This window comes from Cotesia glomerata, linkage group LG2 (assembly GCF_020080835.1).
Source record: "Cotesia glomerata isolate CgM1 linkage group LG2, MPM_Cglom_v2.3, whole genome shotgun sequence".
In the NCBI taxonomy this organism is placed as follows: Eukaryota; Metazoa; Arthropoda; class Insecta; order Hymenoptera; family Braconidae; genus Cotesia; species Cotesia glomerata.
In genome coordinates, this window is record NC_058159.1 from 23,765,498 (window position 1) to 23,780,629 (window position 15,132).

The following is a 15,132-nucleotide window of genomic DNA, read 5'->3' on the forward strand; positions in this document are numbered from 1 at the left end:
ATTAGTGATCTTCTATTTGCGGGATTTTTCTATGAATTAACGATAATGACTAAGGATTTGAAGTCATTTGAAGTAATAAGTGAGATCTACCCAGTCCAACGAACCACAATAACAATTTAAATTATTTTGTCGAATTTTTTGAATTTGCTAAAAACAATATGTATTTTGAGTTTAAATAAAAACTATTTTGAAAAAAAAAAATTTTTTTTTAATTTCTAATTAACAAAGCCGTTATTCGAAAGTACGAGTAGAGTGGCCGCTTCAAAGACATCATAAGTTTTTTTTGGTAGTGTTGCCAATCCGAGCACCCTTCTAGAAAACCAATGCCTTCTCTTTTTGTCTTTAATAACGTGACTAGAGATAGAATTCAACCTAATCTGTTCTAACATAAAACTATCTTATACGACTATACATAAATATCTTACGCCTATTATTTTTGTGTGATAATTAATTTAATAACACCAACTAAATAAAATTGTCAATATATTTAGAGCATATAATATTATACTTACTACGAATTTGTTTATAGCCTTAAATGGCCAATTTCGGAGCATATATCAAAGAGGAAAATTTCGTTTTAATCTCATAATTTCATTTATTATTTAGATATAATTTTATTGATCGCTTCTAAAGGCATTTTTATAAACTGAATAATTTTGAATATTATCAAATTGAAATTAAAGAAAAATCATCAAAATGACAATTTATGAGTTGGGTTCACATAGCGTGCATGCAGTTATAACACTAGCACAATAAAAAACAAAAAAATATCTGGTTGAACATATGATTGCTGCATTATTCTGATGTAATACGGAGTCCCGCTCATGATTCGCATATAAAACATTTGATACAACGTTTGATATACTGCATACTAATAACCCGAAAATGTTGAGTAGTATTTGAATGCTGGCTATGATTACTGATAAATCGTTTTGAGAAAACTTATTATTATTTAGTGATATATATGCTGTAGAGATACATACTTAAATTCTAACGCAATAATAAACAGTATCATTTTTTAATACAAAATTTTTGAATTTTCCAAATAAAAATTTTTCTTAAAAGAGGGTAAAAACTAGAACAACTCAAAATTTTTAATATCCACACAAACCACAATTAAAGTAATCTTAAGTTTCTTTTTTATTTTGAGTAAAACTATATTTATTATGCTTGTCATGATTTTTAAATTTATTAATTAATTTAATTACCAATAGATTAAGAAGAAAACAATTGAACTTATTATGATTAAGTTTAATAATTGAATAAAATAATATATATTGATTAAATAATAATTTAAATTAGTTACAAAGAAATTACAGAAAATTATTAAAAATTTATTAGTACTATTCTTTTATTAATTGGTCAGTTCTATCTGTAGCAGCAATTGTATATGATAATAAGACCTTAGTAGTTATCAAAAATCTAAAACGAAAAAAAAAAATTATAAAACCTTCCTGAATTACTCTGGACAACTCAAAAATCAAACATATTCTAGTAAACCAAGACGGATGACAACCCTAAGACAATCAGAATAGAATTTTAATAATAATTATAATGAAGATAATGGTGATTAATATAATAATGTGGCCCATGGCCACTTTTTCTTGTAACGTCTGATGAAAAATTCAGCAACTAATTTCCTTGAGAATCCCATTTGTTGTCATAGATTTATTATTGTAAGCATGTATTATTTGTTTAATGAATTATAAACTTACATAATGGTTAGTAGTTTAGAACATAAAGTAATAAGATAGATTATTTAATCATCCTATTTTGATCAATCAAATTATAAAATATCTTAACGATAAAAAATTAGTTGTTCAGATCATTAAAAATAGATTTTTTACTCTAATTTAACAAAATTGAAATCAATTAAAAATAATCAATTATTTTATATATAAGAAATTTTTTAAAATTAAATCATTTAAAACAATTCAAATTAAATTATTAATTGAAAAAAATTTAATATGTATTATCGAACACATTACATAACGCGAAATGTTAAGAAGTGCGTTTAATTTAGGTTTTTTTTTTATAGAATCAATAAATTTTGTACTGTCTTGCTGTTTGTATTTTTGTCAATTTTCAGGGTTTATTGGGCACGCAACGTGCCTACACTAACCGAATTAATTGAGAAACGAGCTGTATCGAAAAACAACAATCAACAAGAGCAATCACTCACGATGGATGGTCAACGTGGAATATAAAACAGTCCTGAATACGCAAAGCAGTTTAGTTAGTCATTCTCCAAAACACCGTATATAAATAATGGTAAGTTAATCATCGAGAAAATAATAAAGTCAAATATTAAACTCAGTTTATTTACAATTTTATTATACTTTTAGGTTGGCTGTGAATGAAGGTTGCGCAATCCCAAGTTAGAACAAGGAATAAACTGGAAATCTACTGACCGAATTCAGAAACTCAACTCTACAAATAATAATTGAAAATTAGTGTTATGAAAACCGTTTTGTTATTTATTACATATAATAAATTTATTAAATATTTAAACGATAAATTTCAATCATCGTTATATATTTCATAAAATGCTGTATAAAAAATTAACAAAAATATATTTTGTAAAGTGAAAATATACTACTTAAAAGATTATTTAAATGGACTCGATTATTTTTAGTTAAGGTCCGGTATTAAAATAAGAAATTATTTTAATTTGTGGGATTATTGAACTGTGTTATAATTTGTTAATTTTAAATGAACATCTGGCTAGACTGGTTGATATTAAAGAGTGGGGATTGTTATATTTATTTCTATGGAAACCATTATTCACAAAACTAAGTTCCAGTCTGCTTACTGTAGATACTCATTACTTATTAGTATACTTACAGTGACAACAACCCCAGACTAAAAAATAAAATATTAATCTAATTCGATTAGACTTATACGGTTTATTAACATGAGTTTATCCGGAAGGTTAGAGTATATAAAAAATTTTATTAAATTGAAACAACAAGAAGAAATAATCGAAAAAGGAATTGAATTGTTTTTAAATAATATCAAGTCGGACTCAGAAATTTTAAAAAACTTCACGGAAGAATATAAAAGTTGTACCAAAAAAAGGTAGTACAAAAAATTTTGGAAAATTAAATTATTAAATAATTATATTGGTCATTTTTTTTTTTTTTTTTTTTTTTTTGTTACATAGAGAAGAAACTACAAAACATCTTTATAGTAGAATGATTGAAATAAATACAGATTTTGAAAATATTAAAGCTATAATAAACCAATTCAATAATGGAAAATTAATCGGTATTGTTTGTTATGATTTATAAAAATTTATATTATTAATTTTAGACCTTAGTAAATTTTGTGAAATTTTATTTAGATGTTAATGATTGTAAAGCCAGAATGAATGAATTATTAGAAAAAATAAAAAAGTTCGGTCACGATTCTGATTTGGAAGTTTTACAAAAGGAACAGAAGGATTTGGAAGATTATTTGTATGATTTCAAAGTGACGCTGAAAAAATACGAAAGTAAGAAAAGTTCAACGCCAATAAAATCTAAAATAATCAGGAAATCATCTGAGAATATAAATAAAATTGATACAGATTACAGTGAAGTCAAAGATTTTGAATCATTAATTGTGAAGACAGGTATTTTTTTCTTAATAATCCAAACATTACTTATAATTTTTTATTTTGACATCGATGACCTAGTGTGAGAATTACGTCCTTTCTTCAATACGCTTTATCATTAGATTTTACGCTTCATTTAAAATTATTTTACTTAAAAAAAAATGTCAAGTATTTTAGAATTAATTTTACTGAAACTAAATTTCATAAGTGGGCAAATTACTCAATTCTGAACAGTTGTAACTTACAATACATTCATATATTCTTATGAATTCGCATATGACTATAATGTAAATTAACATAATTATTTGTTTAACGTATGAATTATTTTTAAATAACTTCAATTGCGTCACTAGTGCGAATTCAAGAATCGTTAAAAAATAAAAACTCCAATTTGTTTAGTAATAATATTTGTACCGTAACGAAAAACAAATTTTATAAATATATATTTGCCTTTACATGAGTAAAGTATCTTTAATAAATGAAATTTTAAGTCAATGGATTATAAATTAAATTTATTTTTAGTTAGTAAATGATAATTAAATTTTAAGTAATTAAAAATAATTAAATGTAATTTTGTCAAATAATATTTAAAAATTCCCAATTTTTTAATTTTTAATTTTATTAATGAAGAGTTAAGAAAATTTTTTCTATACTAGGTCACACACAGCATTGGAAAGAGGAAGACCATAACTATTTTATTCAAATTAGAAATAAGTTTCGCAGTATACCAGCAATGGTGACGGAGATTCAAAAAAAATATCCTGATTTATCAACAGATAAAATAGTTAATCATGAAGCATGGTACAAGGTTTATATTAATTTGCGAGAAAAGCAACGCAATAGTGTCAAATTGTGGCGTGCAAAAAAAGAATCAGAGAAAAAAGAAAAAATCGAATCGATAAAAAATAATGAACTTAAAAATATTAGTCCGCAATATGAATCAAAAAGTGGCAATGAATTTAGCGATAACGAAAGTGAGTCACCAAAAATATTAATATTGAAAAAAGATAATGTAATAGATAATCAAAAAGAATTAATTAAACAATGGAAAATTGAGAAAGCACGTGCTAAAATTGAAAGTGAGATAGAATTAAAAAAACGATTAGAAAATGAACGTATATTACGCGAAAAACAATTTTTAACGCGAATAATGAAGAGTAAAGAGGCGCTTTTGAAATATCAACAAGATAAAATACTAAAAGTCCAATCGTTGCGTCATGAAAATAAACAAAACGATAAAATTGTAAAATCATCTACCATTATTAAAAGTTTCAGGTAAGATTAGTTATTCATATTTAAAAATTAAATTTACTTACATTTTTTTCATAAAGCTAGTAAAGAAATATTCAATTGTTTATTCATTAAAAAAATTTTGTTAATAAATTAGAATATTTATCTCAAGTTTTTTTGTATTTACAGACAAAAAGACAATGCATTTATAAATAAAAGGAAACATCTTTTAGAATTGAAAAATCAAAATTCTATGAAGTATAATTATAAAACTAATAATGATAATAAATCAACTAGTTTTAAATCGAATCCTTCTAAGTCAACTTTAATGAAATCAACAATATTATGGGATGAAAAGTGTAGGAAGGAAGAAACATTGGAAAATCAAAAACCGCTTCTTTATATTAAAGATATTCCAAAACTGTACGTAAAAATAAATGTAGCTTTATAAAATTTTCTTTAAAAAAAATATTTACATATGTGTAATTACAAAACATTATTACAGATTGCGACATAATTGGAGAAATCAAGAATCTTTTACATAAGTTAAGGGGGATAACCACTGTAAAATTTGAAAAAAAAATTTTTTTTGCATTAAATCAAAGTTTATACATTCAAAAATATGTGTCTAGAGTTTTATATAAAAAATCCGAATATTTTTTCGAATTATAGTCATTTTTGTAAGTGTGTTGAATGACTATTGCACGCGCGGCGCTCTGACAAAAACGCGTTTTTCTCGAAACTACTTTTTTTGAACTGATGCGAACTGTAATTTGCATAAATATGAACCGATTTGCAACATTTTTTTTTCCTGTATTCGTTTATTCAGTAGCTATCGTTGCACGTAGGGGATTTTGAAAATTTTGATTTTTAAGATTTTTTAGGGCTGTTTGAATCCAAAAAAGTGAGGAAAAAAAACGAAAAAATTTTTAATATGTCGCCATTTTTTTTTAAATCTAAATTTTCAAAATCCCCTACGTACAAAGATAACCACATGCATGCAGATTACAACGCTGTTTCGTTTTTTTGTTTTAGATGATCCGTTTTTGAGTTAGAGTTCGCATCGTGGTGGGGGAAATTTTTTTGGTCCTCCACAAAAATGCTAATAACTTTGTAACAACATGATATTTTTTAATAAAAATTTAGAAGAATATTCTTTAATTTATACTTTATAAAACAAAAAAACCCGATCCCCAAACTCCTTTATTATCCCAGTCAAAAAAATTCTCGAAAATCACCTATTTTTTCGATCCTCACAGTGCCTATCCCCCTTAATCTATTATTGATATCAAAAATCAATGCTTACAAAAATTATTTATCAATAGAATCTAGAAACCACTTAGGTAAAAATGCATATTCCGAAGTTGGTGGAACTTCCGTCATGACAATATGACTGTGCGGAATTCTTTCAAATTTGTAGATCGTATTATCATAATTTTTTATAACCGTTTTCTTCACGTAATTCAGAAACTCATCACAAAAGTTCATTGCGACTGATGCACTCCAAAACCTCTGTATTGAAAAGAAAAAAAAGTGAAAACAAATGATTATTTTTTAAAAAAATTAGGAAAACGGTTGACCCTAAAGGCCATCAGGGAAGTTAAAAATATCTCTAGCTACTTATATTTTACTACAACTTACTTCCGAAATTTTTGGTAAATCCGCAACTCGATAGTTTTCCAAACGCCGCACGACTCCTTTATCATCTCGAAATCCACATAAAATAGTGTCAATCCCGACTAAAAAACTTTGACTCCACCATCGGATAAATTTAAATTTTTTCAAATTTGAAAATTGACGTTCATTGTCTACCAACCTACTGGTCTTTAATTCAATAAATCTCAAGTTTTCGATCGGCAATGGATCTGACAGCAATTTGTCCGAATACACTCCATCCATTTCAGCAGCATAAAGTAGTTTATTGTTATTTAAATGGCTCTGGAATACACAACAAAATTCTTCTCGTTCATCCACTGGCTTGGAAGTATCTGGCAATTTATTTGGTTCATCTATGAAGATTGTTTTACATTAGGATTATAAACTTAAAAAAAGTTTGGAAAATCCGAATTACATCATAATTTTTCAATTTATTTGTATTCTTGCTAAGTTAATTAACTGTAATTATTAAGATCTTGAGCTAGATAGTTGAATAAAATTTTATATCAATACTCGTTATTTTTGTTAAAGATCTGAAATTAAGATAGGAAATCTGCTTCCATTTCAGCTGCCGAATGGCTTTTTTTATATTATTTAATCATTATTAGTAGTTACTTTATAATGGAAGAAAAATATTGTATTTAAACACTGTATGTATAAAAATATATTGATACTGTGTAAAATGTTAAATAAATAAAAGAAAATAGTAGACCAATTTGAATTTAATCTGTTCTCTTAATTAATTGCATTAAAATTTAAATTTGCATTATACCATGTTGAATTTATAATTACAAGTACCTGATAGAATATATTGTTCAAATTTAAATCCCCAAGATGAAAACTGCAAATCCTTTTCTGTTTGGTTGAGTATTTCAAATTTTTCAGCTTCAGTGTCAAAAGCCATTAAATAAATAGTTCCTTTCCATTTAGCCGCACATATAATCCAGCCTTCTCTTTCATCGTATGCTGTTTTCATCAGCCGCGATAACAAACCACGAAAACAAACAATGTTTGGTTGTAAACTAAAATGAAAAATTACATCATTAACAAAATTAGATTTTTTTTTTATTTTAAAATAACTGTAAAATAAAAATATGTTTGTAATCTACCTTCGTCCACTTTCAGGATTAGCACGAATTTTGTCGGTATTGTTAACTATCCATTGCAAAAATGTGTCGATTTTTTCATGCTTTGTTGGTTTAATTTTACGACGTACAGATTCGATTCCTTGATTCAAATTAAAATTTACTTCATAATTTTTTGGAAGGTTATAATACGTCAATTGAGATGAATCAAAACATATTGATCTTGAGCTATCAATACTGTAGTAGCCGATTGCTTTTGGCCTTTCAAAATATGGAAAATCTTTATCCCATGATTTTTTTATTCGGTACACCATCTTAATAATTCATCAATATGTTTAAGATATTAAATTTAAATAAATTACCCGTCTAAAATACAAACTAAAAAATCTTTTGAATAAATTACTTATGTTTAATTTTTAAACGTCAACACAATTTTTAAACTACTAAGTCACAAAAATATTTATTATAAACAAGTACATATACAAGAAACACATGTTTACCTTTTGTTGTCATGGAATTATACATATGTACCCTGATATATAGCCTGATAGCCAGAGTTTCAGACCAACCAAGTTGGTGTCAGATAGTTGCCACCAACTTAGCGACAACTTGCGGTCAACTTTCGAATTTGTAACTGTTGGCGTCAAGTAGGCTACAAGTTTCTGAGAAAAAAGAGACCAATCTACTGCCGCAATATGTTCAATATGTCGCCAAATTTCTTGAGAAACTTGTCGTCAACTTGATGTGAAAAAGTTTCAGAAGCAACTTTTGTTGACAACTTGGTGAACAAGTTGCGGCAGTAGATTGTCAGAAAGTTGCCACCAACTTGGCTATCAGAGCATATGTATAATATATGTAAGTAACTGATAATTATGGAGGGTAGAGGTACCTCTACCCTCCATACTGATACTTAAGGTAGTTGTAGCGTGATAGGCATTTCAACAGAAAATTATGAAATTTTTTTTATTGAAAGATAAATATATTAATAATTCACTACCAAAATTTCAGATCAAATGACCGCACCGTTTTTAAGTAATTAATTTTCGAAATTGCATCTTTTACACGTAGAAGTATAGAGAGATGGTAAAGTTAGTATGAAATCTTCCGTACCACTCGAGCGGGCCAACGATTTCATACTAACTTTACCATCTCTCTATACCTTCCCTGATAGCCACAGTTTCAGACCAACCAAGTTGGTGTCAGATAGTTGCCACCAACTTAGCGACAACTTGCGGTCAACTTCCGAATTTGTAACTGTTGGCGCCAAGTTGGCTACAAGTTTCTGAGAAAAAAGAGACCAATCTACTGCCGCAATATGTCGCCAAATTTCTTGAGAAACTTGTCGTCAACTTGGTGTGAAAAAGTTTCAGAGCAACTTTTGCCGACAACTTGGTGACAACTTGGTGAACAAGTTGACACCAACCGAGTTACTTTCCAAGAGTTCAGGTCAATTGATCTGAAATTTTGGTAGTGAATTATTAATATATTTATCTTTCGATAAAAAAAATTTTATAATTTTCTGTTGAAATGCCTATCACGCTACAACTACCTTAACACACAGATGAGAGTTCCATTGTTGTGTTATATTGTGTCTGTTCTATAGGGATTGTAAATTTTCTCTCTTAGCTACAATCGATAATGTCGGTTAATTTGAAACATCGCGCCCCTGATAGCCACTTTAACTCAAACTTTTATTCAATCTACTGTCGAAATTTATAGCCAATTTGATGGAAAGAGTTTGCAAACCAAGAAGTTTTTAATTAAGTTGTCTACAAGTTACACTGCGATTTGACGTCAAGACTTACTGACTTACTGTACAAGTATTTTAGTCAAGTTGTAGTGTAGTTGAAAGGAAATTTAACCAAAAGTTTGGTGTTAATTTTTATTCAAACTAGAATTTAATTTGCGCGCGCCTGAATATAGAGTTTGCATCCCTTTCATCTTTATGATATATTCGACCAATCACATCACGAATAAATTAGTTTCACATGAATTTCATCTCTATTTTAATATTAAAATTGCGGCCGTAGATTTTAGTCAATTTGTTTACAACTGTTGTACTATAAAGAATTACCGCAAACTTGATGTTAAGTTAACTGTAACTGCTGAAATCCAACTACTTTTAAACAAATCAGGGGCGACCCACAGTTAGCACGAGTTGACAATCAACTAACCCTAATATGTAGCCAGCGCTTTCTCAGAAAGTAGTTGACTTCCAGCAATTACGGTTGGCTTAACATCAAGTTGGCGGTAATTCTTCATTAAACAACAGTTGTAAGCAAATTGACGAAAGTCTACGGCCGCAACTTGAATACAAATTAACAATCAAACTTGTAGTTTGTAGTTAAATTTCCTTTCAACTTTACTACAATTTGACTGAAATACTTGTACAGCAAGTTTCGACGTCTACTTGCAAAGTAACTTATAGGTAACTAATAAGCTGAATAAAGTTTACATTTATATCTATAATAGTTTCTGTGTAAAAACAATAATGAATATTTGCTTTTTTTCAAGCGCCAGGACCAGAATAATCCCTTAATTAATTAAATTTATATTCATAATTATTATTTTTTTAAATATGGCAAGCATACAATAATTATTATCATAATTTTGAAATTATCTTGAGACTGATCTTTCCTATAATTTTATTAGGGCCTTTTAACTTTTTTTTCCAATCTTAAATGTTTTGATTCTTATTTTAAAATTAATATTAACTCGAAATAGTATATTATTATAAATAAATCATTATATGGTGACTTTAACTATAAATAACTTAAAATAGTTTAAAGCAAATACAATTAAACAATAAAAACATTGAGAAATCCACATCTGAAAATAATCTTTCTCGATGAAATTTCAAATATTGTTAAGAAATTTAAAATGTAAATCTAGGCATATTTGTCCATAGCTGTCATTATTGTATTTCCAACACTTTTGATGCACTGATCAGTAGATTTCATTTTTTTTTCCAAGTCCTGATTTGTGAAACATGAAAAAAAAAAGCAAACAAATTATTAGTGAATATCATCAATTGTTGTTGAAATAAAATCGCATTACCAATGCAATAAGGTCGTATAAAGAAAATTTCACATTCGGAATCGGCGTAAATTAAATGATAAGAATAAATGGAAAATGAAAATATGTCTCTAATAGAGTATTTATTGAGGTAATAATCTTTCTCTAAATAGTTGATTGGTCAGATGTTTCGTCATTTCCGTAACCTTTTTATTCGGTTTGTCATTGGTCCGTTTTCGTTAAGACGGATGTTGTGGATAAAAATGGTCGGTTTGGCGGTTTTTTGAAGTTTAGTTTTTTTTTTTTTTTTCCTTATCAGTTAGTTCATTTTATTATGTTATTATATTAAACATTATTGTTCAATGAATTGGTTTCTCGATTTATGATTAAATACAATTTTTAATAATGTTGAAAAATAAACTTTTCCTTATTATAATGATAATGAAACATTAACTGTCTCAGATATTGGATATTTGTTATTTATTTTTAGGTAAATCATTTACATACATTTATTATACACGTGAACTTATTTAGCGATTGATTGTTTGTCATCTCGAATCTAAGTGGCGCATTACTTTATATTTATGATACGGACTCAGTTTATTTATTTATTCGAGGTTTGTTATTAAATTGTAAAACTTAACCAGCGTTATCATATCATTATTGATTATTATTTATATCCTTATAAAATTATATTTTTAATAAAAAAATAAGGCAATTGTGTGCATTAAAAAATATAATTCAAGCTAATAAAAATTTATCGTGAATATTTGGTTACATGTATTATTTGTCTATGAATTATTTATTTATTTTTTTGTATGATAAACATTATTTCTTTCATTTTCTAATAAATAAATTTTACGTAAAAAAAAAAAATTTCTCGATTTATTTGTCATTAGAAGTACGAATACCGTAAAATTTATTTTGATGAAAAAAAAGTGATATAATTGAATATTAATTTAAAAATTGATCATGTATTTATTCCTTTTTCAGCCAACCAATTGGGATTTAGAGAGAAAATTTAAAAGACAATTAATTTCAATGAGATAATTATAATAATAAGAGAAATGATTTTATAATCAGAGTACATAAGAGCACATAAGAATAAGAGTACCTAAGAGCACACATAAGAGAGATTATATTTTTTATTGTTTTGATTTCTAAAGGTATTTCAAAAGTTATTTTGGTGTAATTTAATGTTTGTCATATTATTAATTGTAGATTGATTTTATTTATTGTTTGATCTCAAAAATTTATTTTTCCTTATTAATTCTGTACTATTGGTATTAGTAATCAATAAATCTTTCAAGTTAGCTTAATTTCTGGACTTTTTTTATTTGATAATATTTTCTCTCACTCCTTTTTTATTTAATAAGATTTAATTTTTGTATTAAAAAATAAGTAATATTCGGCTGTTATTAAAAGTACAAAATTTGTAATTAGAATTAAGAAACAATTATTGCAATATTAAAAATGATTATATATGAAAGTGTACGTTGAAAGGAAAAATATGTAGATAAAAGCAAATTTTTTACAAGTTGCTTGAATTTCATTGTCAATAAAATTCTTAAATTTAGAACTAAAGAACAAGTTAAATTATCATAATAATCATAAAATTATTGTGTTAAAATAAATAATATTATGAGACACGTAAAGTCAATGTATACGTGATAAAAGTTTAAATAACTAACTTTATATTAAATCATTGATAAATTAATTTTTTTAATGATATTAAGATTGATATATAATTCAGAAACATAACTGAACCACTAAATAACGAAAATGATGCATCAACAGGAATCAACTATTAACGAGTTTAATTTTTAATTACTATACGAGATCAGACATTAACCCTTCATTTTTCACAATTCGAGCTTGACGATAAAGCGTTGCGCTAATACAACATAACATATTACTAAAACGTTGCATTAGCGCGAGTGAGAAATTATAAATAACTGTAAGTGACAAAAAGTAAAATGCTGTGTGAATTTATCTTTATCTTTTTTAAATATTTATTATAACAATTTTTATCATGTATTCCGGCGCCCAACGGGCGCAGCGAGAACTACTAGTTAAATCAAAAATCAAAGTCGGACACTTTAAGGAGACTAATTTTAATAATACTTATATAACTTTATTTAGGCATAACATAACTTCAAATGTTATGCTAAATAAAAAGCTCAAATACATTATTGACAGAAAAAAAATTAATTTACTTTAGCTACCATCCGCAGTACAGTGAGACAATCTTTGCATGACAGCAAATTTTATCTGTCCGGCATGTAGGGCAAAGAATTGTACTCTTTGATGTAGGGAGGAAAGCTTCGTAGTCAGGAAAGCTTATTAGGGCTTCAAAACGTCGAGATCTGTTGAAACCTCGATTTTCGCAAAACAGGGTAAAACCAATAACTTCCCGATTTTTCGAAGATCTTCGATTTTCTTAGCGGGAAGTTAAAAATAACGACTTAAGATTTTTGTTCTTAAAACTAACGTAATTGCTTCTGGAAATAATACTTGTCTATTGGGGGGTGTCCATCTATTGGGGTATTTACCCTATGCCTCTACTGATGAAAAAATTTTAATGTTGAAAAAAAATTGTTTCTTGCACTATTGTACTTTTAGAAAAATATTACATCAATTCCGAAAAATGCGCTCTTATAGCTTTGATAACTTGAAATAATTAATCAAATGCAACATATAGACCTGAATATATGACCTAATGAGTCGAAATTTCCAGCAAAATTTATTCTGTTCTTTTAGAAATTTTGTAAAAGTTAAATGAATACGTTGAAGGGATTGACTAATTATCATCATCAGTTCATATGAATCAAGCATAAGACATTTTATTCGTAATCCTTCAGTATTTCTATGTCCATCAAAAACTAGAATTTATCATCGATGAATCATAAGTCATTATGTATAAATATTTTTTCCTTTCAGAAATATATACCTTGAAGGCGGATCAAATAATACCCAAAATCAGCATTTAAAACTTCGACTACGTTATTACACGTTGTTAAGTAATGCGAACCAATCAGACACCAAGACTGAAAATTTGCTTCATTCATATCGTGCAGTTTTTTCTCTGTTCTCATCAACCACAATAAATAGTGCTGAAATTGTACAAATTCCTTCTCATTGCGACAAGGCTGCTGTTGTTGCTGTGAGGTACTTACGATTTCGAATTCTGAGTCACCTGTCGAGATCACTAATTTAATCAATGGTTATAGTGTCAAAATTTGATCCAAAAATTCACAATTTTGCTGATAATAAAATATTTAATTAAGACAAAATTTGCATAAAATTCTACCTTTTTCTAATTGAAGGGCTGGTTTTTCAGCATTCGATTTACCGTCCATAATGGTTTGAATTTTTTTTTTTTTTATACAAAATATTTAGAATTAAATTCTGTATCCTGAAGAAACACTCTTTATTAATTAACTTCTTTTCACGTTGACTGTCAAACTTAAACTGAATTAAATGGTTATTTAACCCTTCCTTCTATCGAAAACAAGAATAAACATATTTGATAAATGACGTCAATCAATCTATATTGTTAATTATCTCTGTCAATAACTATTGATTATTAATTGTATTAACATCATTGTTGTGATTCTGAGGCTGACCAATTTACTGTTTTTCAATAGATATACAGAAACGTAAAAAAAGGAGATAGAGTACTGCCGAACATTTCTAAAAAGTTATATTACGAGGATTATAAGCCTCATAGTTTAAATGAGCGTGTAATAAAAAATGCTTATTTTAATTCTTATGTTTTATCTTTTTTCAATATCATTTTATAATTATTTAAGAATCACTCAAATCATTAACCGTGTTTCCTATATCTCTCAAGGATTGTAAAAATGTAGCAAACTAGGAACTTTTTAAGCTTGTAATAATACTTTTGATAGTATTTTGTCTATTTATCAATTTACAATGTAAATGAAGAACTTTTTTTTTTGCTCGACGGGCAGAAAGCGTCAACTTTCGGCCTGCTGCGCTAAACGAAAGTGCCGCTTTCTACCTTCGTCGAGCGAAAAAATAGTATACACTCCACGGGAAGTAAATAAGAAAGCCTCAGATCACATGTTTGTCAACCTCGGCTTCGCCTCGGCCGACAATTACATGTGATCTTACTCATTTCTTACTTTACTTCCCTAGGTGTGTAATATACTATTCTTTCTTCTACTTACATGAAATATTTTATGCATAAATGGAGATATAGATAAAAATATAACTGCCGTAAGAGTGAGTAGATCATCCGATGTAACTTATAACCAGGTTGTGCTGTACTAACAATAAGATTCAGTTTGACAGTGACGTATGTAAAATGGATCAACTCTATTTAATTAATGAATTATTTAGAAAAATGTACGCAGTAACAACTATTTAATTTGATTTTTATTAATTATTGTTAATTTTCAGATAATATGCTCGTTTTTTTTTTTATTTTTAACCGAGAATAATCTTTATTATGTTTGTTGAATTCAAGAAATTTCAGTTTTATTTAATCTAAAAATTTTTCAAAAAAAATGTTTGTTAATTATTTTT

At 27.2% G+C, this 15,132-nt stretch overlaps 2 protein-coding genes across 4 annotated transcripts; one reads left to right on the forward strand and one right to left on the reverse strand.

The window, feature by feature from the left end:
- Positions 1-2,657: 2,657 nt before the first annotated feature.
- On the forward strand, positions 2,658-5,734 carry LOC123259644 (coiled-coil domain-containing protein 112-like). Of its 2 annotated transcripts, none has more exons than XM_044720272.1 (5): positions 2,658-3,078; positions 3,164-3,267; positions 3,344-3,613; positions 4,252-4,870; positions 5,015-5,734. In XM_044720272.1, the coding sequence occupies exons 1-5, from the start codon at positions 2,915-2,917 to the stop codon at positions 5,274-5,276; spliced, it is 1,419 nt and encodes a 472-aa protein (XP_044576207.1). In that variant the 5' UTR covers positions 2,658-2,914; the 3' UTR covers positions 5,277-5,734. The 2 variants fall into 2 exon arrangements, with proteins under 2 accessions (XP_044576207.1, XP_044576206.1); XM_044720271.1 differs by lacking the exon at positions 2,658-3,078 and having other exon boundaries at positions 3,097-3,267; positions 5,015-5,248; positions 5,331-5,734.
- Positions 5,248-8,128, reverse strand: LOC123259652 (decapping and exoribonuclease protein-like). 2 transcript variants are annotated; one of them, XM_044720284.1, is made up of 6 exons: positions 7,970-8,014; positions 7,591-7,928; positions 7,280-7,503; positions 6,467-6,834; positions 6,101-6,337; positions 5,248-5,375 (listed from the first exon to the last, which is right to left on the reverse strand). In XM_044720284.1, the coding sequence occupies exons 2-5, from the start codon at positions 7,878-7,880 to the stop codon at positions 6,137-6,139; spliced, it is 1,083 nt and encodes a 360-aa protein (XP_044576219.1). In that variant the 5' UTR covers positions 7,881-7,928; positions 7,970-8,014; the 3' UTR covers positions 5,248-5,375; positions 6,101-6,136. The 2 variants fall into 2 exon arrangements, with proteins under 2 accessions (XP_044576219.1, XP_044576220.1); XM_044720285.1 differs by lacking the exons at positions 5,248-5,375; positions 7,970-8,014 and adding an exon at positions 8,067-8,128 and having other exon boundaries at positions 5,926-6,337; positions 7,591-7,880.
- Between the last annotated feature and the right edge of the window lie 7,004 nt (positions 8,129-15,132).